The 22,785-nt window shown below is 47.3% G+C and overlaps 1 protein-coding gene across 1 annotated transcript in view; it reads right to left on the reverse strand.

Annotated features, from left to right (window-relative positions):
• Positions 1-22,785, reverse strand: part of WDR62 (WD repeat domain 62) — a 41,763-nt gene that overhangs the window by 15,116 nt on the left and 3,862 nt on the right. Inside the window, exons 3-13 of the mRNA XM_035023591.1 lie at positions 21,934-21,996; positions 19,077-19,134; positions 18,676-18,846; positions 17,550-17,687; positions 16,957-17,139; positions 15,250-15,410; positions 13,765-13,954; positions 7,161-7,298; positions 5,138-5,316; positions 3,619-3,710; positions 1,684-1,809 (exon numbers count right to left, since the gene is read on the reverse strand). Coding sequence (XP_034879482.1) covers positions 1,684-1,809; positions 3,619-3,710; positions 5,138-5,316; positions 7,161-7,298; positions 13,765-13,954; positions 15,250-15,410; positions 16,957-17,139; positions 17,550-17,687; positions 18,676-18,846; positions 19,077-19,134; positions 21,934-21,996 — 1,499 coding nt within the window. The remainder of the gene's footprint in view (positions 1-1,683; positions 1,810-3,618; positions 3,711-5,137; positions 5,317-7,160; positions 7,299-13,764; positions 13,955-15,249; positions 15,411-16,956; positions 17,140-17,549; positions 17,688-18,675; positions 18,847-19,076; positions 19,135-21,933; positions 21,997-22,785) is intronic.

Below are 22,785 nucleotides of genomic sequence, written 5' to 3' on the forward strand. Positions count from 1 at the left end.
AGCAGGAGTCACTGGCCCACAGAAGGGAGTGAGTCCTGTGTGGGAGAGGGAGTGTGACCTGGGAGGGACCCAGAGAGGCCTGCAAGTTACTGGTAATGTTCTGCTTCTGAATGTGGGGTGGGGAGCCCAAGTACTTAGCAATGTTAGAACACAAGCAATCAGAACAGTCACTGGTTATAAACAATGGGTGTGTCTGTTCTAGTTCATACCCACTGATTATGAACCTTGATGGGAAGTTCATTGTATTATTCTGTAAACTACACATATTGTATTCATTTGTTCGGATATGTTTCAGATAAAACTGTTAAAGACAGAATCCTTCGTTAGCAGGGCAGCTGCTGTTAGGTTTCGACTGGCTGGAGCCCAGTTTATACTAAAATTGTCAATGTTTTGAGCAAAGATCAGCCGGAACGGGAGTTGGGTTGAGGATTTACGTCTTATCAGACTGGCTGGGGGCTCTGATGAAAACCCATACCCTGCAGAAGGTGGCCTTAAGGACCAATTTCTGGGCCACCCCTTGGACTGTCATCACCGCTCTTGGATCCATACCATTCATGAAAGCTGAGGTCACTGGTGGCCAAACGGCTAGACTCACTGATTTATTCTAATTAACTCTATCCCATGAAATGAATAGGTTTTTAAAGATGTCTGAGAAATTTTAGCTGATCAGCTTTGGAGGTCTTCATCAAGACACGTCAAACATTGTTAACTTTTGTCCATTGTTAACGTGTTTTAGCTACAGGGAGGTAGGGCCGGAAGTAGGGAGGATCAAGGGACATTAATACCTTTTCAGTCACAAGATTACATGTAAAAAAAATTCTTCATAGTCAAGAACTTAGAATGAGTACGTGGATATATTCTCTCCATGAACAACTTTCTTCTGGAATATAGTTTTGAATATGCTCTTGGGTTCTGATCAGTTAAACCCTACGGGACCCACCTCCCCTCCCCTCAGAATCCTTTAGGGCCCAGGATCTCCATGCTGAATCTTTCAAGTCTAGAGGAAATCCCTTTGATTTCCTTGTTGAGTGTGGGCTTTGCAGGGCATCCCGAGGCAAGATCCTAAGCCTGCACCTCCTGGCTGTATGACTCTAGCTGTAAGTGGGGTAAGGAAGGGGCAAATTGCAGTGCAAGGATCCTTGCCAGCACAGAATTAGCTTCCAGCAATTTTCACGGTCACCTATTTTTCTGTCAAGGTCATCAGTGTCCATCCTGCCCTCTCGCAGGACTGGCACCCCGATTTCCTTTTGGGGAACAACATTCACCTAATTTCAGTCCTCCTGGATCAAAGGCAGAGGGAGGTGTGGGCTGGGGGCACATGAGTCAGACCTGGCCCAAGAAAACACCCCAAAGCCCTGGCACCCATAACCGTTCTGAAAAGGGCAGGTGCCTTAAACCAGCACAAGGGAAGTCAGCACTCAATTTCTGCCAAAATTGACAGAAAGAGGGGAAATCTCCTTCCAGTGGCACAATGATAACCAAGATGCCGCCCACCGCAGAAAGGTGCAGCTGACAGAGGGAGTCTTGATAAGGGGGAAAAAAAAATCATCAACCTTGGGATCCAGCTGGGCCTGAATCCACAACTTGCTTTTCCCTTTTTTGTTTAAGCTAAAGGGAGTTTTGCTGTTACTTGTAGCCAAAGGAGCGCACCAAACAAGGTGGAGCAAGCAGGAAGGGGCTCACCAGCAAACTTGATGGCCGTGATGGAGGAGGAGTGGTCGTCCAGGGTCTGCTCCAGGTTGTAGTTCTTCTCCACGTTCAGCACGTGGATCAGTCGGTCCCGACTGGCCGAGGCCAGCAAGGTCAGCCCTGTGAGTGGACAGAGTAGCCCTGGGTTCCCAGGAGGCCGCTTGATGACTTGGCCTCCCAGATGGCAACATGACTGAGCTTTCCAGGCCTTGAAGAAGGGGTCTTTGGTTCTATACCTGCAGCCAACTTGCCCCAAACCCAGAAAGGGGCCATTCCCTCAGCTCTCTGTAGTCTTTCCCCAGAGCCCCCCAAACCCTGGCATTTCCCACCCCATGCCACCAATTCAGTGGATGAACCTTGAGGTGCACACGGGCACTCTGCCACCTGTGCCCAAAGCAGCCGTCCTAGCAGAGCCCAGCACTCCTTCCTGCCAAGTCCGACTCTTAGGCATGCCACGAAGCCCTGCCAACTTCCCAGCCTCCCCGGAACACTGTTCCCTCACTCTATGAGCTCTGGCTGGGGTCTCAACCGGGTCCTACCGGCGGCTCGCTGCCGCACCTCCTTCTGCCAGGGCGTCCCCTCAGACAGCGCTTACCCTGGTCGCCTGGCATGTCTGAGGGCGAACACATGACCTGAGGCAGACGGGAGCTCAGGAAGGATGGACTGAACGAAGAGAGATCTCAAGAAAAACTGGTGGGCCAGAGGGTGCGGGGAAACGAAGGAGGAGGAAAGAGCATGGGAAAGATTGCTTACCTATCAGGACATGACTCCACCTAAGTTCTATTCCTGCCAAAAATGTATCAGGGGCATGAAATCATGAGGAAAACAGACAAACTCAAATGGAAGGAAATTCTATAAAATGACTGGTCTATACTCTGCAGAAAGCCAAGTCATAAAGACAAATTAAGGCTGTGGAAATGTTCCAGAAAAAAGGTGATTTAAAGAGTTGAGTTTCTGGACTGGAAAAACAAAGGTGCTACAGAGGACAACATTGGGACAGCTGGCAAAATGGGAATAAGGACCACAAAAAAGAGAGGACAGTACAAGAAAAAGTGAAACTTCCACATGGTCATGTAAATGGATGTCCTCACAGACCCAATGAAGAGTGAAAGGTCATACCGTCGACTTATTCTCTAACAAGTCAGCAAAAGAAATGTATATGCTAGGGGCACCTGGGTGGCTCAGTCGTTAAGTGTCTGCCTTCGGCTCAGGTCATGATCCCAGGGTCCTGGGATCGAGCCCCGCATCGGGCTCCCTGCTCCACAAGAGGCCTGCTTCTCCCTCTCCTACTCCCCCCTGCTTGTGTTCCCTCTCTTGCTGTGTCTCTGTCAAATAAATAAATAAAATCTTAAAAAAAAAAAGTTTACAAAAATTACTAAAAAAAACCTGTATATGCTAGTATTTTATTAATGCGAGCATATGTACACATGCGTGCACAAACATGGAGACAGAAGTGGAGATGCGGAAGCAGATAAAGTCATACACACAGTCATAGGGTCAGAAAGAATTCAAAAGAAAAAAACCTGAGGAATCTGGGTGAAGAGAACGTGGGTATTTATTCTAATACTCTCGCAATGTTTCTGTAGGCATCAAACTTTTTCAAAATAATATGTTTGATATTATTTGATATACGATACGATATTTAACTGTTGATCTATCCATACATTCTCTCATTCCACGCTCACCTTTTTAACCTGAGTGCTTTTCAGGACACTGGGAACCAGAGCAAGTCCAGCCCAGTCCTGCTGCCAGTCTTGCATTCTAGAGTCCCAGCTACGCTGGTCTCAGGGCCCAGGGACAGGGGCACTTACTAAACATAGGACTTGCAGCTGTCACTCACAGCCCCACCAGACATCAACTCCCCGTCTCTGTGGCTCTGCCAGGGGGGCTGCTCCCCTGCCTTCCCCCGGCCACCCCGCATAGGTCTACCTGTCTCAGGCTTGGAGTACTCCAGGCACAGCACCTCAGCATCATGGGCCTCCACCTTGACCAGCTCATCCATGAAGTGCAGCTCGTGGATCCTGGGAGACACACACTGTCCACTGGACCCTGCCCGTGCCCCCAGCCCTCAGCTCTGGGTGCCCCGCCAGCGAGGCAACATGGGGAACTTCCTGCCCTGGCCAACTAGTCCAGAGATGCCCAACCAGTCTGCTCACCTAGAAACCTGCTACCTTCAAGGCGGCAGTGCCAAGCATGGGCCATCCAAGTGGGCACCCAGCCCCTTAAGGCTCCATGGAGCAGGTCTAGGACAGTCCTCTGGGGGAGCAGGAGTTAGGGCAGGGCTGTGTCAGAGGAGATCCCTGGGGGTGGGGGAGGGACCAAGGGCCAGAGGTCATACTCAAGGATAGGACCTATGGGTGAGGAGTACTTGATTCCAACCTCCCATTCTTAAAGACTCTCAAATCTAAATTTCCTCATTCTCTCCAAATAAAATCAACCAACCAACAGGCCATCTAGGATGATATAAGAGACAGTCATCTCAGGTCCTCCACTCTTCCTGTGTGATCTTAGCTTAGCCACTGGCCTCTCCTGCCTCAGTTAACCCATCTGGAAATGGAGCTAATACCAGCACTCCCATCAGAGGGTGGGGGAAAGGGCTAAGTCGGTCGGTGTGCACGGCGGCAGGCGGGTGGCCAGCCGGGGACGGGTGCTATACCCGAGTTAGCTCGTGACTGGTCTCACCTCGCACAACAGAACGCTGTCAGTGTGCGCAGCCCACGGACACATCGGGCTGCCTCACACAGTGACTGGTGTCAAAACAGTTGCCACCATTTTAAAACCATAGAATTTCACGAAAAACCATGCACTTCACTCTTCTTGGACAATGGGGACATCGGACAGTGGAACCTGTGATCCCGCTACTGTGTGGGAGCTGCCCCTTTAAGATGGAGCCCATGCTCCCCCCATCCCTTCTCTTCCTCAACAGCCTCAGCACCCAGGTGGTCACAGCTGTCATTTGTCAACGTAAACCTGGTCCCTGTGAGAGCGCTCATATTCTGTCAGCACCTACTGCGCCAGAAACATCTTAAAAAAACTTCCATAGTGTGGGTAAACAGCCTACGCCCTCAAATGTCCCATCCTCCCAGCCCCCCTCCCAGTGCCACCAGGGCCCCCCATGCTCCAGCTGGCAACCTGACTATTCAGCACTGGTGTCACCTGGCTGGTAAAAGTGTCACCCTACCCTAGAATGCAAGCTTGCCTGTCTACCACGCAGGCACGGTTCACAAGCCCCAGCTGCTGAGGTCCTGGGACCTCCCCTATCTCAGCCCTCTGGAAGATACTTCTCAGCTTCGGTTCTCAGGGATGGCTGTTTTCCAGACTGCCATTCACAGTCCCTCATTCCCAATGGGGAAGTGGAGGTGCCCAGGCCAGGGCTCCTTCCCACCACCCTCAGGACCCAAGCCTGAGCTGGGAAGCGTACATTAGTCACCCGCCAGACCTCACTTGCCTCAGATTTCCACTTCGGTCGCCTGAAGCCAAGTGTTGGCCATCAGGACTGACCTGCATGACTCGCACCCCAGCCTTCACGTCCATAGGTGTCCCATTCTCATTGCCCCGGTCTGGGAAGTGGGACATGTCCTGCAGGTGCTGGATGTCATTCTCTACATATACTACCTTCAGCAGGGTCTGCAGGAAGGAGAGGGCTGAGGTCAGTGCTCTGGGAAGGTGTGAAGCACCTCTGCAGTTCTGTCTCCCAATAGCCCACCTCCCATTCTTCATTAGTAACAGAACTCCAGATTTAACCTTCCCTACTCAGAATAACTGTTTCCTAGCCTCCCTTGCAGCTAGGTGAGGCTCTGGGAATAAATTCTGGTCAATGAGATGTAAAACAAATGAGAACCCTTCTGCTCCCTTTTCCTTTGTCCTGCTCCCTGGAGCTCCAGCACCCATATTGGATGACAAGGACAAGAGCTACTCCAAAAGGGCAGAGTGGAGAGCTGAAGGCTCTTGGGTCTCTAAGGGCCTCCTGCAGCTACCAAAACAGCTTGGACTGGTTATCTCCAGACTATTTTCATGAGTCAGAAAACCAAATTTTCATCTCTTGTTTTGGGTTTTTCTATTCTATGCAGCCAAATATAACATGTATATCACAGGTGTGGAAGAGAAGATGGTAGTACTGGGTTGGGGGGGCGAGGGGAAGGGGCACCTGCTATACACACCCTGCATTAAGGGCCTTTTCTGCTCCAGCCACACTGACTGCTCAGGTTTTCCAACTCACCGAACTCTTTCCTACCTCAGGGACTTTGCACAGGCTATTCCCTTGGCATAGGACACTCTCCCCTCCCCTTTTTACTCATTCCAATCCTCCATATCTCAGCTCAGTTGTCTCCTCCTCTAGGAAGCTGCCCCTGACACCACAGATAAAATCAGATGACTGTTATATATCCTACCAGCACTTCCAATTTTCTTTCATGGTGCTTATCATGCTTATGATTCTATCATAGGGGCGCCTGGGTGGCTCAGTTGGTTAAGCATCCGGCTCTTGATTTCGGCTCAGGTCATGATCTCAGGGTTGTGAGATTGAGCCCTGCATTGGGCTGCACACTCAGCCCCTCTCCCCACTCCTTCCCTCTCTCAAATAAATAAATCTTTAAAAAAATTATTATTTATGGGGTGTCTGGGTGGTTCAGTTGGTTGAGCGTCTGCCTTCGGCTGAGGTCATGATCCCAGGCTCCTGGGATCGAGCCCCATGTCAGGCTCCCTGCTCAGTGGGAGTCTGTTTCTCCCTCTGCCCCTTCCCTGCCTGTTCTTTCTCTCTCTCCCAAATAAATAAATAAAATCTTTAAAAATGATTCTATCGTAATTTGTATAGTTACTGGTTCACTGCCTGTCTGCCTCTCCTTACTAGACTGTGGGAGCCACAAGAGCAGGAGGAGGGTCTGTCTTAGGCATTGATGTGTCCCCAGCAGGTAGCACAGCACCTAGCAGAGATCTTAATAAGCATCTGCAGGTTAAATGAATGCATGAGTCACGTCTCAGCTCCTAAGAGACGCTCCCTCACTGACCTAGCATTAGCAACCATTTCTTCAGCAAGGTATTTACTCCCTACCCTCCATCACGGCTCCCTTTGGGTCCTGCCAGCACCCTCACCCAAGACTTCACAGTGTGGCAGCGAGCTAGACAGGGGAAGCCCCTCCCTGGTTTGGTCCTTCCAGGGAGCTCTGACTCAAGACTTAGGGAACTTCATTTCTTTTGAATGTGTCAGGTTGCCCGGAGTAGCTGTGCTGACACATACCCAGAGAGCAGGAGTTGACTGGCAGAGAGAAGCAGGAAGGATAGGCCATGCTACCTCAGAAAGAAAAAGAAGGAAAAGAGAGAAGCAAGAGAGAGGGAGACACAGAGTGCTTCCTGGTTCCTGCCCCCAGTGAAGCTTAATACCAAGGTCCACAAGACTCTCTCTTGCCCCCATATCCTAGATTAAAGGAGGCCTCTGTTCCTCCTAAAATATGGTTCACAATTAAGCCACTCACGTTACTGAAGATATTTTTCTGCCAGTGAGAGTCAGGGCTGTTATCCACATTCCAAAAGCGGATGGTATTGTCTGAGGAACAAGTAAGAAAAGTTCCTGATGGCAGACAAGCTCTCTGATCTTCAAACTCAGGATACACCTACAGTTCCCAGAGAATAAGGCAAAGGGCAATTCATTACAACCATTTCAATGACAGCATTGTGATATTCTATTGCATTTTGGTGAAAAAAAAAAAAGTATGTTGCAGATAAATAGGCATAATGTAATGTCTTCCATGTTAAAAATAAATAAGAAAAAAAGGACCCCAAATGCTACTATATATTGTCCATGCACCATCTTCAGCCCAGGTCACGAAACATCCCCAAACATCAATTTCCAAGGCAAATGGTTCAGCTCAGTCAAAAATCACTAAGCACAAAAGGAAACAAGGTACCATGAGCAAGAAGCAGCAGAAACAATAGTCCAGCTTCAAACACTGACATTATTAGACAGAATATAAAATAACTATGTTTAATATGTTTAAAGAAATAGAAGAACTTTGACAAAAGTAAAAGTATGAGTGGCCAGCCATAAACTATAAAGAATAACCAAGCAAAGCTGAAAAAGAACAAAATAGAACTATTTCTAGAAACAAAATGCATCTCAGAGAGTGAAAGAGATAACATATAAAGGGATTTCAAAATACAAAACACTGGGTTCTGAGAAGATGATAATAGCAGCAGCATAGATTTTTAATCTAAAAATCCTATCTTATGAGTAATTACTTTAAATGTAGCTGGATTAAACTCTCTAATCAAAAGGAAATTACTGGCAAAATGTATAAAAAAAAATCCACTACGGGGCGCCTGGGTGGCTCAATCAGTTGAGTGTCCCACTCCTGATTTTGGCTCAGGTCATGATCTCAGGGTTATGAGATCAAGCCCTGCATCAGGCTCTGTGCTTAGTATGAAGTTGGCCTGAGATTCTCCCTCTTCTTCTTCCCCTGCTTGAGCTCTCTCCCTGAACAAATAAATAAATAAATAAATAAAATCTTAAAAAAAAAAAAGATCCATTATCTGTTGTCCATTAGAGGGTACTTTGTATCCAGACACATACAGAGTGAAAGTGAAGGTATAGAAAAAGATATTCTATACAATTAGTAACTAGAAGAGAACGTTGTATGTATATAGTACTATCAGACAAAATAGATTTTAAATCAAAAACTGTTACAAGTGACAAAGTAGGGCATTATATATTGATAAGGGGTCAATCATCAAGAATATGTAACAAAGGGCGCTTGGGTGGCTCAGTTGGATAAGCATCTGCCGTCGGCTCAGGGTCCTGGGATCGAGTCCCACATTGGGCTCCCTGCTCAGCGGGGAGTCTGCTTCTCCTCTGCCTCTGCCCCTCCCCCTGCTCGTGCCCCCCCCAAATAAACAAATAAAATCTTTAAAAAAAGAACATATAACAAATACAAACATACACATAACAACAAAGAACCAAAATACATGAAGCAAAAACTGATAGAATTGGAAATACAGTTTCGTAACAGTTGGAGACTTCAACATTCCATTTTCAATAAAAGACAGATTTAGAGAGATTATCAATAAGGAAACAGAGGACTGGAAAAACACCATAAACCAAACAGACTAACAGATATATAAGGAATATGCCACCTAATTAACAGCAAAATCCACATTCTTCTCAAGTGAACATGGAGCTTTCTCCAGAATAGACCACACATTAGGTAACAAAACAAGTCAATACATTTTTAAAGACTGTTATCATACAATCTTCTCCAACCACAATTGGAATGAAATTACAAATAACAGAAGGAAATTTGGAGAATTAACAAATACATGAATATTAAACCATACACTCTTACACAATCAATGGGTTAAAGAAGAAATCAAAGAGAAATTAGAAAATACTCTGAGACAAATGAAAATGAAAACACAATATACAAAATTATGGCATGCAGCAAAAGCAATGCTTGGAGGGAAATTTATAGCTGTAAATGCCTACATTAAAAAAAGAAGACTGAGGTGCCTGGGTGGCTCAGTCGGTTAAGTGTCTACATTCGGCTCAGGTCATGATCCCAGGGTTCTGGGATGGAGCCTCAAGTTGGGCTCTCTGGTCAGCAGGGAGTCTGCTTCTCTCTCTGCCCCTCCCCCTGCTCATGCTCTCTCTCAAATAAATTAAAAAAAAAAAAATTAGAAAAAAAAGATCTCAGGGGTGTCTGGGTGGTACAGTTGGTTAAGTGTCTAACTCTTGGTTTTGGCTCAGGTTGTGATCTTGGAGTCATGGGATGGAGCCCCACGTGAGCTCTGCAATCAGCGCAGTCTGCTTGGGATTCTCTCTCCTTCTGCCCCCACCCACCGCACTCACTCTCTCTCTCTCAAAATAAAAAAAATAAATCTTAAAGAAAAAAAAAAGATCTCAAATCAATAAGGTCTCACCCTAAGGAACTAGAAACAAGAGCAAACTAAACCAAAAGCTGGCAGGAAGAAGAAAATAAAGATTACAATGGAGATGATCAGTCTTTCCCCTCGCCCCAGAAATGGAAAAGGCGATCCTAAAATTCATATGAATTGTAAGGGACCCCAAGTAGTCAAACGAATATTGATAAAGAAGAACAAAGTTGTAGGAAACATACTTCCTAATTTCAAAATTTACTACAAAGCAACAGTAATCAAAAAAATGTGCTCCTGGCATAAAGATAGACCTACATCAATGGAATATAATTGAGAGTACAAAACTAAACCCATACATCTATGGTGAATTGATTTTCAACAAGTGTGCCAAGGTTATCCAATGGGGAATGAATAGTTTGTTCAATAAATGGTGCTTGAACTATATATTCACATGCAAAATAATGAAGTTGGACCCCTGCTTCAAGTATATACAAAAATTAAGAGAGATCAAAGACCTAAATGAAAGAGCTAAAACAATAAAACTTTTTTTTTTAAGTAGGCTCCACACCCATTGTGGAGCCCAACACGGGGCCTGACCTCATGACCCTGACATCAAGACTTGTGCTAAGATCAAGAGTTGGACACACTTAACTAACTGAGCCACCAGGCGCCCCTAAAACAATAAAACTCTTAAAATAAAAGTAAATCTTCATGACTGTGGATTTGGCAATGGTTTGTTAGCTATGACACCAAAGATACAAGCAACAAAAGAAAAACAGATAAATCAGACTTCATCAAAATTAAAAACCTTTGCACATCAAAGGATACCATCCAAAAAAAAAGTGAAAAGATAACAAAGAATGAGAGAAAATATCTGCAAAGCATATATCTAATAAGGGTGTAGTATCCAGAATACATAAAGAATTCTTACAATTCAACAGCAAAAAGACAAACAACCAAAGTAAAAAATGGGCAAAAAATTTGAATAGGCATTTCTCCAAAGATATACAAATTACCAACTGGTACATGAAAAGATGCTCAACAACATCATTAACCATTAGGGAAATGCAAGTCAAAACCACAACACAGTACCACTTCACAAACACTAAGATGGCTATAATTTAAAGGCAAAAACCAAAAAACTAGTGTTGATAAGGATGCAGAGAAATTGGAATCCTCATACATCACTGGTGGGAATGTAAAATGGTGAGGGGCGCCTGGCTGGCTCAGTTGGAAGTGTGCGACTCTTGATTCAAGGTCGTGAGTTCAAGCCCCACATTGGGGTGCAGAAATTGCTTACAAAGAAAAAAAGAGGAATGTAAAATGGTACAGCTTTGGAAAAGTTTAGTGGCTCCTCGAAAGGCTAAACAGAATTACCATTATGACCCAGCAATCCTGCTCATGGGTATATACCCGAAAGAACTGAACACAGATATTCAAACAAAGCTCATACATGAACATTCAGAGCAGCACTATTCCTAATAGCCAAAAGGTGGAAACAACACAAATGTCCATCAACTGATGAACATATGAATAAAATGTGGTATATCCACACAATGGAATATTAATCAACCTTAAAAAGGAAAGAAGAACTGAAACATGTTACAACATGGATAAACCTTGAAAATATACTAAGAGAAAGAAGCCAGACACAAAGTCCACATATTCTATTTTTCCATTTGTATGAAATATTCAGGACAGGCAAATCCAGTGATAGAAAGCAGATTAGGGCTGAGAGAGTGGGAGTAGGGAGTGATTGCTTAACGGGTACAGAGTTTCCTTTTGGGGTGATGAAAAAGTTCCAGAACTATATAGTAGGGATGGTTGTGCAGCATTATGAAGGTACTAAATGCCACTGAGTTGTACGTTTTAAAATGATTTAGGGGCGTGCCTGGGTGGCTCAGTCAGTGAAGTGTCTGACTCTTGATTTCAGCTCAGGTCATGCTCTCAGGGTCGTGAGATGGAGCCCTGAGTCAGGCTCTGCACTGAGCTTGGAGTCTGCTTAAGATTCTCGCTCTTCCTCTCCCTCTGCCCCTTCCCCCCAACCTGCGCATGTATGTGTGCGCGCACACACTCTCAAAAAAAAATAAATAAAATGGTTTAAATGGCAAATTTTATGCTATATGTATTTTACCATAATATGTATGTACACTTACATCCCCCTAAATAAATGGGGTCATAAGGGAGAGAATATGGTATATAACGGCTACATGATTAGATCACGTAGATGTAGTATAATTATTTTAAAAAACTGAGGGAGAATGGAAAGAACAGATGCAAAAAAACTGTTTTAACTCTTTTCAAAATTGAGTAATGGTCATTCTTAGACTGTTGTACCTATAATGTGGGAATAAGTAAATGATTAACGGGGATATTCTAATTCCATCATCCCCCACATCTTTAGCTTTCCAAAAGCATCAATCCAATACCTATGAGCATCCCCAGCACTTAGACTGTGAATTTGAAACACCAATTCAAGCTGAAAACAGAACTCTGGGCTTCTTTAAGAAATGGCCTCGGTCTGGGATAGGAAATGTACAAGATGAGGCTGGAACATCTTGTCATCTCAAATAGCAAGGTAGCTCCCAAAGAACAGACTACTAGGGTCATGTCCAAAGGACTCAGGAGCCAACTTGGAGAGGCTCCTAATAGTCAAAGATGGGACAATCTGAGCTTCAATAATGTTAATAATTGCAATGGATTAAAATATATCCAATATATTTACATATATGAATATATAATGATATTAAATAAAAACAACTAGTTACCTTTAGAGGACAGGGAACCAATTCATTATCTTGAAAACTGGTAAATAAAGGGAAAGAATCAAGCATTTATCCTGCCTTTCCTATATGAAGTGTACCACTGGGTGACCAAATGGTAGATGAGGGGAAGTGTTTCTTCATATAAGTAGTCCAACTAATAAAAAGAAATGATAGAATTAGAATATCACCATACTGCAACCCCCAAGGAATAAATGGATCTAGGCATTGAGCATCAACAGCTGCTAACAATAATCAATAAACTGTACATTTCCTTCGTGTGGTTTTCTAGATCTGTGTTATTTAAAAAAAAAAAATATGAAGGATAGAGAGTTAGGACATTGGGAGTTGCAGAAGAAGAGAAAGAATCAGGTAGAGGCAATTTTTAAATTGTACTGGCTGTTCTTTCCAGAACTGATAAAATGATGCACCCACAGATATTTTTGTTGAGGAGACAGATATATATATAAATAACAGGCAGATGCAAAGGAAATGAACTGAAAGAACACATAATAAACTAATAACAAAGGTGAGGGTGAGAAAGAGCAGGATTGGGGGGGTGGGGAGGTGATCAAAATAGACTTTAGCTTTATAATATTTCACCTTTTTTTTTCCCAAAGAGAATATATTTATATATAAAATTTTAAAGTTATTTCAAAAACATTCTTGTTAAGTGAGTAAAGTGCTATCAGCAGAAACGTCAGATCCATGAAAGCAGATGGATTCAAGCAGTCAAAGGGCTGAATAATGCTTATTCAAAAGGATCAAGTTATTTCTCCCAATTCTGAATTGGGCCACTGAAAACATAATTTCTCCAGGACAAATGCTCCTAGCAGTAAGAAATTTTCAGGGGCAGGGGGAGGTAGAATACAATTATTTCCCCCACCAGTTGTCTTATTTGCAAGGAAAACAGAACAGCTTTAGAGAATGAAAACACCCCAAAGACTCATTCTCCGAAAACCTCAACACTTGACAAAGCACTCAGCTACACAAGCAGCCCTCCACAGCTAGTTCTCCGAGGTCCACACGCCCCTGCCGCCGTTCTCCCCAGTGGCTGCCTGCCTCTGCCCCTCACCTCCTGCAGGTCTCTGCTTCACTCTCACGTCCTCAGAGAGGCCTTCCCTGATCAGTCTCCTCTCAAGAACAGCACCCTTGGTCCCCTTTCCCCTACACTGTTTTGTCTCTGCAGAGGTAGTGCCGCTTGGCTGTTACTGATGATGTGTGTGAGTTTACTCTCCCACCCAAATGTGAGCTCCAGCAGGGCAGGACTTTTGTCAGTTTCCTTCCCAGCTGTGTCCCCAGCACCTAGAACAGCATCCGGTACCAAGCTGGGGCCATGAGTATCTTGTGAAGGAAGGGCTGAATGGGTTCCCCGAACTGCAGAAGCTTTTCCCAGCTGAGCCCCGGATGGGAGCTGAGCAGGGGCAGAGGTAGGAAAAGAGGGACTCACCTCCACGTTCCAGACGTAGGAGCTGTGGAAGAGCTCCGACCATATCTTGCCTACTTTGTTGATGTCTTTGACATCCCAGATGTAGATGCTGTGGTCCTTATACACGCAAGACAGCCACTGATGGATGGGGTCGAAGGTCAGTGCCACTGTATCCGGGTAGACTGCTTCTGCCTTCCTGCGGAAGAGGAAGCTAACAAGGCCACATGGTCATCAGTCACCATCAATGTCAGTGTGAGCAGTGACAGCTGTCTCTGGTGACACTCGAGCTGCCTCTTGCCTGGCAATGCCATCCCTTATGGTAACTGGGGTGGTTCATCTCCCACTCCAACTCTACTCTCTTCCTCCTTCTTCCTTTGCTTTTGCTTCTAGTACAGAGGTTGTAAACTGGAAGCTTCTGCCTGGCCCCTGAGAACATCTGAATTTTCACCTCCCCTCATTTCACCCACCCAAGCTCCATCCTCTCTTTGAGCATGGAAGAATGATGGGCACGTACCTTAGTTCTTTCTCATTAGCCCCATCAGCACATGACCAAAAATCCCTATGCCAGGGGGACTGGGGAGTTGTCACCTGGCCTGGGGCCTCCCTGCAAAGGCTACAGTTTACTGAGCACTTACTACGGGCCGATCTGAGAGCTTTAGCTACGCTGAATTCCCACAGTCTCCACGAGCAGTAGGTACTATATTTCACAGATGAGGAAACTAAAGCACACACAGCGAAGGTGGCAGAGCTGGGTGGCCTGGCCACCGCAACACAGCACTGTGGGTCACTCGGAAAATGTACCCAGGAGGTAGTGTCTGGCGGTCTACAAAGAGGCAACCCCAGGCACCCAGCACCCCCTGGTTAGGTGGCCCCTCCCCCCAACAGCCTTACACCATAGCTCAGCCCTTCCACCCATTCTCAACATGGCAGCCAGAGGGCTCTAATGCTTAAGGCCGACCGTATAACTAACTCCAATGCCTGAAATCTCCAGTGGCTACCCACTGACCTCAGAAAAGACTACAAAGCTCCCCCTGCCAGCCTCCATCAATGTTCAGAACTGTCTAACATCCTCCCCTGGCGCACTCCAGCCATGCAGCCCCTAGCTGTTCACGCAACATGCCAAGCCCAGGGCGTTTTGCCCATCAGGTCTTTATACTTGCTGTTAGGACCCACCTCTCCACATAGCTGGCTCCTCCTCACCAGAGACACCTCCTCTGGCTCCCAAGCAACACAGCCCCACCGCCAGGCACTTTCCTTCCTGAGTTCCTGGTTTATGTCACCAGAGCACTTAGGGCTATCTGAAACGACCTTGTTTGTATACTTGTTTATCATCAAGCTCCCTCACTAGACCGCAGACTTCATGGTGGCAGAGATTTTGCTGCCTCGCTCTAACTCTATCCTTCCAGCCCAGGGCTGGCCAGGTGGGTACGTTAAGCTGGAAGCACGAACGGATGTCAGCAGACAGACTCTGGGTGGGCCCCTCTCCCACCCTCTGCAGGGCAGTACCTGGGCTCCAGGCCCTGGGCCACGTCCACCCCAAGGTAGTGTGGTTTGGGCAGGTTCGCGAGGTACTGCAGGCTGTGGGCCTGGAAGATGCGGACTATCCCATCTGTGCAGCCGCAGAAGATGAGCTCTTGGCTGACACAGAGGCAGGAAGATAAGGAGACCTGTGGGGGCAAAGGGGACCCAAGTGGACTTGATGCTCCATGTAACCCAGTGCAGAGACATAGGGACTAACAGAGCAGACGTCAGCCTCCAGAGAAGCCTTAGAGTTCCTTGGGTCTAAGAAGCCCATTTCAGCAAATTGTAAACTTCTGGAATCAGGAATATTAGCAGTCACTACTGAAGGAAACGTGCCAGCAGGCAGGCAGAGGCACAAACAGCAAAAGAACTGTCATCACTGTCTATAGAGAAACTCAGCTGTGTGTGGAAAATCATCTGCTCAGCAGACTATGACCTTGGAGAGGTAACATGCAGAAGCACGGTGGAATTGGGGGCTTATGTTTTATTCCCTATTGTTTAAAAACAACTTCAGAGAGATTAGACTTCAGAGCAACACGGAAAAATGTGACTGTATACAGAAAAGGCTCTCGGACCCGCTATCCCACCAGGATACCCAGATAGAAGGGGCAGGAAGTGCCAGACCTCTGGATGCTGATTAGAGGAGCTTTTCCAAATCTAGAGGGACTTAATTTATAAGTCATTTAAGACAACTGCTCAGGGGCTAATCATCCATCTGTCGAAAGCTTTGGACTTGCTTAACCCGCTGAAGTTCTAGAAAGAGGATTCAAACGAGAAAAAAACAAATGATGTTTAACCATCTAGGAAAAACAGATGAAACTCCCAATTCTTCCACAGGCCTGATGCCATTAGCCCTAAAGGTGAGTTCTAGAGGGGAGCCACAGGAGCAGGGCTAGGAAAAGGAGGTAAAACCATGATGCTCCTGCTGAGAGCCATCCAGTCTCAGAACAGGAAAACGGTTTGGATTCAAACCCTCAGAACCTGAAGAAAAGTGGTTCTGCAATTTATAAGTATGTCATCCTTTAATTTAAAATGTTACGTATTTCGGGGCATCTGGGTGGCTCAGTTGGTTAAGCGACTGCCTTCGGCTCAGGTCATGATCTCAGGGTCCTGGGATCGAGCCCCGCATCGGGCTCCTTACTCGGCGGGAAGCCTGCTTCTCCCTCTCCCACTCCCCCTGCTTGTGTTCCCCCTCTCGCTGTCTCTCTCTGTCAAAAGAATCTTAAAAAATAAATAAAATAAAACGTTATGTATTTTTAAAATAGTCCTTTTTTGACTGAAAAACAAAGTGAATAATACCTTAGATTAAAAAAAAAAAAAAAAAAGATGCAGTCTTCCCACCAGCTACGAGTACTCAGTGAAGAAGAGAAATGGGGACTGGGTCAAACAGTGATGGGAGAGAATTGTAACCTTGAGCCCATGACAGGGAACCAGGAACTGTGCTGCCTGCCTTCTATTTATTATCTCATGGGACTCCCTGATCAACTCTGTGAGGTAGGCAGCAGGATTTCCATTTTACAGATGAGGAAACTGAGGTTCAGAGAGGGAGAGTCACTCACCCAGAGTCTCACAAGCAGAACTTCTGAGGAGTCAGACCCAGAGTGAGTGGGATCAACTACCAGGCAGGGATATTACTGAGTATCCTGGGAAGAGTGTTTTTCCCCTTGTTGGCAGGGAGGAGGGGTGGGGTACCTTCAGGTTGATCCACTTCTCCAGCACCCTCTTCTCGTTGAACTGGCAAAGGAGGCCCGAGTAGGACACACAGAAGGTACTGCCTGCCATCTGGCCCCGGCCGCAAGCCACGCCGCAGAAGATGTTGTTGTGCAGCTCACCCAGGATGCCTGAACGCCCTACAAGGGGCACCGTGCCCGTCACCTGGAGGCATAGAAGGGCACGGTAAGACACTGTCCACATGGCCTAGATCCCAGCAAGGTCACAATGGGACTCTTACGGCCAGAGACTATGACACAGAGCTCAACAGAAGGACTCTAAGACATTCCTCCAAATGGAGAAGGGAAGAAAAAAACAGAATACACACTTCCAGGCAGAGGGGCTGGAAGGCAGCAGTCCAGGAAAGAGATCTGGCCCCAGGGTCAGTGGGTGGGGAGGAGATTTCCCAGCAGGGCCTGACACCACCTACAGAGCAGGCCCAGAAGCAGAAGTTGAACCAGAGGCCAGACAACCTTTGAGGCCATTGCCTCCAAATGTCAGGTAAAAACAGTAGTCCATACTGCTCCTAAGGTTACTCCCCCAGCCTGGCTAAGGGGGCAGGGTAAGAAACCTACCTTTGCTTCTGTGGAGACTTCCAAGAACCAGAACCTCACGTGCCGGTTCCCTACAGTGACAAAATAGCTGCTGTCCTCTGAGAAGGAGAGGGCGATGACCCTGCACGATACCTTGTTGGAAGCCACCACAATGTCTTTCTGGAAAAAAATCAATGCAGACAAATTTATGCCAGCACCCATCCATTGGATCATTTGTGCCTTTGCTCTCAGCCCTATATCTCCTCACCCTCCCCTGCTCCAAGTCGGTTTTCTTTGGGTCCTCCAGTGAGCTGCTTTATGGAAAAACCTATGTGTGGCACTCTTATCTTTCCCAATACAGAGGAGACTTGAGGCTTGGAAAGGTTTCCACATGTAAGTTCCAGAGCTCTCCCCAAGAGTCCATGCTCTACAGCTCACACACGGCTGAGCCTGCACAGCATGAAATCCTCTCGATAGTCCTATGTGGAAGGTGCTTCTCCTTTGGCACAGAGAGGTAGTGTCATGTGCTTAAGGTCACACAGCAGGTAATGAACAGAGCCAGGATTTGATACCCACCTCTGCCACCTCCAAGTCCTCCCCTAGCTGTTCCAAAGTCCAGCCTTCCGGCACATAACTCATTGAATTCTCACAACTCAATGAGGTAGATGCTAGCATATCCATCTTACAGATGAGGAAAGACTCACAGAGAAATAAAGTCACTTGCTCAAGGTCACAGCTGGTCTATATGAAAATAATTATGTAGGGGCACCTGGGTGGCTCAGTTGGTTAAGCAACTGCCTTCGGCTCAGGTCATGATCCTGGAGTTCCAGGATCGAGTTCCGCATCGGGCTCTCTGCTCAGCAGGGAGTCTGCTTCTCCCTCTGACCCTCCCCTCTCTCATGTGCTCTCTCTCTCAAATAAATAAATAAATAAAATCTTAAAAAAAAAAGAAAAGAAAATAATTATGTAATTCCACTAGTTGAGAGCTTGTCATATGCCTCACAGTAAGTGTCTAGAACGGGGATCAGCATGCAATAGGTGCTCAATAAATATTTTTTTTGATAAATGAACACTTTCACCAAATTATTTCATTTAGTTCGCTCAACGCCTGAGCCTCAGAGTGCTCTGGCAGCTGGCTGCCGGCCCACACCCCCACCGGTCATCTCACCTTCCAGTTCCAGACGTTGAGTACCATGTCGTGCTGGTAGCCCATGGACACAATGTGCTTCATATTGGGGGAGAAGGCCACACAGGCCACGCCGTACTTGTGGCCCACCATCTCTGCCACCTGACTCTTCTCATCCACGTCCCAGATGCGCACAGCAGGCCTGTGCCCGTTCTGGGGAAGGTGGGGCCGTTACTGCGGATAGGTTCTGCGCCAGGCAGGGCTAGAAGGGCTATTAGGGCTGAAATTGGCATTGCCCCAGGATGTGTCCAAAAGTCGCCTCCCCCATCTGCCATGGGACTTTCTGGCCTGGGGAGAAGCTATTCTAGGGACTTCCCAGGCCTACTGGGGGGTAGAAGGAATGGCCCCAGATCCCTCCCCACCCAGTCACCATCACAACTCACCTCCCCCGTCACTATGTACTTCCCATCAGGGGAGAAGGCCAGAGCACTCAGAGACTTCCTGGGGGTAAAGAAAGGGGCTGGTCACTGGTTCCAAGGTGGGGTAGGCAGCCGGACCCCTGTCTGGCTGTGCTCACAGAACTCTGCCCACTCTCTGCTTCCAAGCCTTGAGAGAGGCCAGGAGAGGGGAGTGCCAGCAGGTCCCACAGAGCCACAGCTGCCTATGGGCCCAGCACAGCACACAGGGCGTCCCTTGCATTCCCTGCTGCCAGAAGGGGGTCAGTGGCACAGGGAAATGGGGGTCAAAGCAAAGGCCGCAAACCCAGATGGGGGCGTCACTGGACAGGGACCTTCCTTTCCTCTCCCTCAGGAGGGGTGGGCTCCCTAAGACCCCACCCACCCTATAACCCCGAGAAATTCAGGTACAGGAAATGGCACAGATCTGGCCTAACTATGGGGGGTGGTACTGAAGGGCAGATCCTGGCAGACCGCACCCAGACACAAGCCTGCAGCATGCGCTCCACAGCTAAACACGCATGGTGTTCTGGAAAACCCATGAACAATTAACACCTTTCTCTCCAGCCTGCACAAGGACGGAGTCACCAGACTCGTCTGCGTGTTTTCTTGGCAGCAAGTTTCAGGGTTCCCGGACTACACTGTTGTTTTCTTCTCCCCTCTCTTTTTTATCTGTGCTCCTTAATAGTCTAGTAATTGCCTCCCTCACCTGAGTTAATTGGTGTGCAAATCTGTAAGTAAGTCCTGCGTTCTGACAATCTCACAGAGCATTTATCATCATCACCTCAAGTCTGGTGGCCTCCCATCACTCCTACAGCAGCAGAGAAGGCAAGCCGCCTGTCCGATGGCCACTTGCCCCTGCTTCCTCACCGACAGAATCCGAGTTTTAATTAGGATGGCTGCACCCCCAGCGCGAGCGCAGTCCCTCACGTCTCTTGCAGCCACACGGGCACAGCTGCAGTTCACTCTGGCCAACGAGACGTAAGCTGAAATGCTGTGTGTGGTTTCCAGAAGGGCTTCTCAAAGGGAACTCTTTGCCCTGATCGCCAGTCACGCTCCTTCCGAATCAAGGACATGACAGCCAGAACTCATCTCGGACCATGAGACGGCCTCGAGAACAGGAGCCGCCCAACAGGCATGGTGGAACAGAAAGCCAGGCAGCCAGGGGTTCCTGATGCTCGCAGAGACACCAGCCGCCTGGGTGCCCACCTCCAGACCGCATCCGCGCAAGAAGGGTACGTGCCCTTGCGTTTGAAGCCAAGCTTGCTGTGGCTTTCTGTTTTCTGTAGCCACTGCTGACCTGTCGCCTGCCTTGAGCCTGGGCCCGGCTCTCTGCAAAATGCTATACGGACATCACTGCACTCATTCCTCAAGGGCACTCTCTGGAGTCAGGACTCTCAGCCAGTTCTGAGATGAGGAGACCTCAACACAGGGAAGTCCTGCCCATGTGACCTAACCTGACAGCGCAGGGCCCCGGCCGCACATCAGAATGCCCTGCAGAGCCTTTGTAAAATGTCAAAGCCATGCTAAGACTAGTGAAGGAAAGTCTGATGAGGAACAGGGTAATATCTGCAATTTCAGAGAAGCTCCCCGCAAGATACTCACTAATCGCCAGAGGAAAAGAGGCTTCACAGCGGGAAAGCCTGGCAGACACCACCTTCACCAAGGGCCCGAGCGAACACCACCAGTCATAGGAGAGATCAATATCTAGCCTCTTGCCAGAATGCAGAGGCGAAAGCAGCATTCCTTCTGCTACAGAACCTCAGTCTATGAGGAAACATCAGACAAGCCCAAAGGCTGGGGCATTCTACAAAACACCTGGCCTGTAATCCTCAAGTGTCAAGGTCATCGAAGTCAAGAACAGATGAAGAAACCTCTTCAGACTGAAAAAGCCTGAAGAGACAACTAAATGCAACGTGTGATACTGGACAGAACCCTTTCGCTCTAAAGAACATTCTTGGGATAAATGCTAAAACTTGAAAGAGGCTTAGATAGTAGTGATGTACCAATTTTAATTTCCTGCCTTTGCTGATGGTATTGTGGTTTTGAAGGCTAATGCTCCCCCCACTGGAAATACACACTGAAATAATCAGAGGTACAGGGGTGTCATGTCTGCAGCTTGCTCTCAAATGGTTCAAAAAAAAAATTACCACATATATAGACCAAGAATGATAAAGCAAATGTGGCAAAAGGTTAACATTTGGGGAAAATGGGTGAAAGGTATACAGGCATTCTTTCTACTGTTCTTTAAAGTCTAAAATTATTTCAATATAAAAAGTTTAAAAATTGCCAGTACCCAGAAGTGGCTTCTGTCTCCGCCTCATCTCGCCCTCACTCACTTCTTTATTCCAGGCACAGGACTCCCTGGCTGCTCCTCAAAAACTCCAAGATTCTTAACCACTGCAGGGCCTTTGTGCTTGGGGCTCCCTCTACCTGGAACACTCTCCCCACACTTTCACAGGGGTCACCCCCTTACTTCTCAGCCTCCAGGAGGCCCTCCCTGGGCCCTCTGATATGGTTCCCCTGTCCCCCACCATTCTCTGCCTGCACACCCACCCTAACACGTCCTCATTCTTTCCTCCACAGCAATGGTCAGAGTTGCCTAGTAATTTGCCAACTGGTTTAGTCGTCCCCCGCTGCTGAGCTATCAGCTCTACAAGAGCAGAGATTCTCACTGTCCTCAGCACCTGGAACACTACCTAGCACAAAGCAGCAGAATGTAGCTGAACCAGTGGGTGAGTGAATGAGTTAGTCACCCACCTACAAGCTTCCAAGCAATGTGGGGAAGGGGGTAGGTGCCAGGACCCTGGTCCCACCCCTACCCAATGCCCAGGGCCCAGCCTACCTGGCAGTGTTAAAAACGTGCTGCTGCTTGTTTTCCTTGGGATTCAAAATCACCACCACACAGCTGGGGAGAAAGAGGAAAATGTGCCCAAACTAAAGGACGTACTAGGGTCCAAGGATGATTCCATTCCCGATAGAAGAGCCCACACATAAATAAGGCTCCCTCTGAACAGAAGAGTCTCTCCTCCGCCTCCAGGTATCTACGCTGAGAATTCTAGGGCACCGCACATTATTAAATAATATATCCTTAAACAAAAACCAACACTTCCTCTGTGGTTAACTATTCTGTCAGACCCTCGGCTAATAAAGACCTTATGGGCATAACCTCTTTAAATCCTCATAACTGCCAGGTGAAGTTGGACATCTTAGCCCCCTTTTAGAGATGAGGCAACTTGCAGCCCAGAGAGGGAAAAATCCTTTGCCCAGGGCCACCCAGCTGGTCAGGGACAGAGTGGGGATATGAATCCATACACTGTCAGATTCAAGAGCCCACCCCTGTCCTCTATCCTGGACTGCATCCCAAAGACTGAATAACGGGTATAGTTCATTAAGAAAGACTACAGGTCTGGCTTGCCCTATAGGCATGAAAGGGTCCCTTCAGTGCCTAGAACAGTGCCAGGCTAGATCAGTATCTGTGTAATCAACAGCAGGAGGATATCTTTCGGTCCTCTCAACTACCCAAGAGGAGGATATCACTAGTTCTGTTTTATGGATGAAAAATGAGGTGCTCACAGAGGACCTCACGTGGTGGATCACGTGGTGGAGCTGGGCCATAAATCCAGTTGTCTGACACCACGCCTTGGGTCTTTCCCAGGATTGCTGCCACCTCCCACCTGCAGTCACAATAAGGCTT

The sequence above is a fragment of the Mirounga leonina genome, unplaced genomic scaffold (assembly GCF_011800145.1).
Source record: "Mirounga leonina isolate KUSES-001 unplaced genomic scaffold, KU_Mleo_1.0 Mir_177, whole genome shotgun sequence".
Taxonomy (NCBI): Eukaryota; Metazoa; Chordata; class Mammalia; order Carnivora; family Phocidae; genus Mirounga; species Mirounga leonina.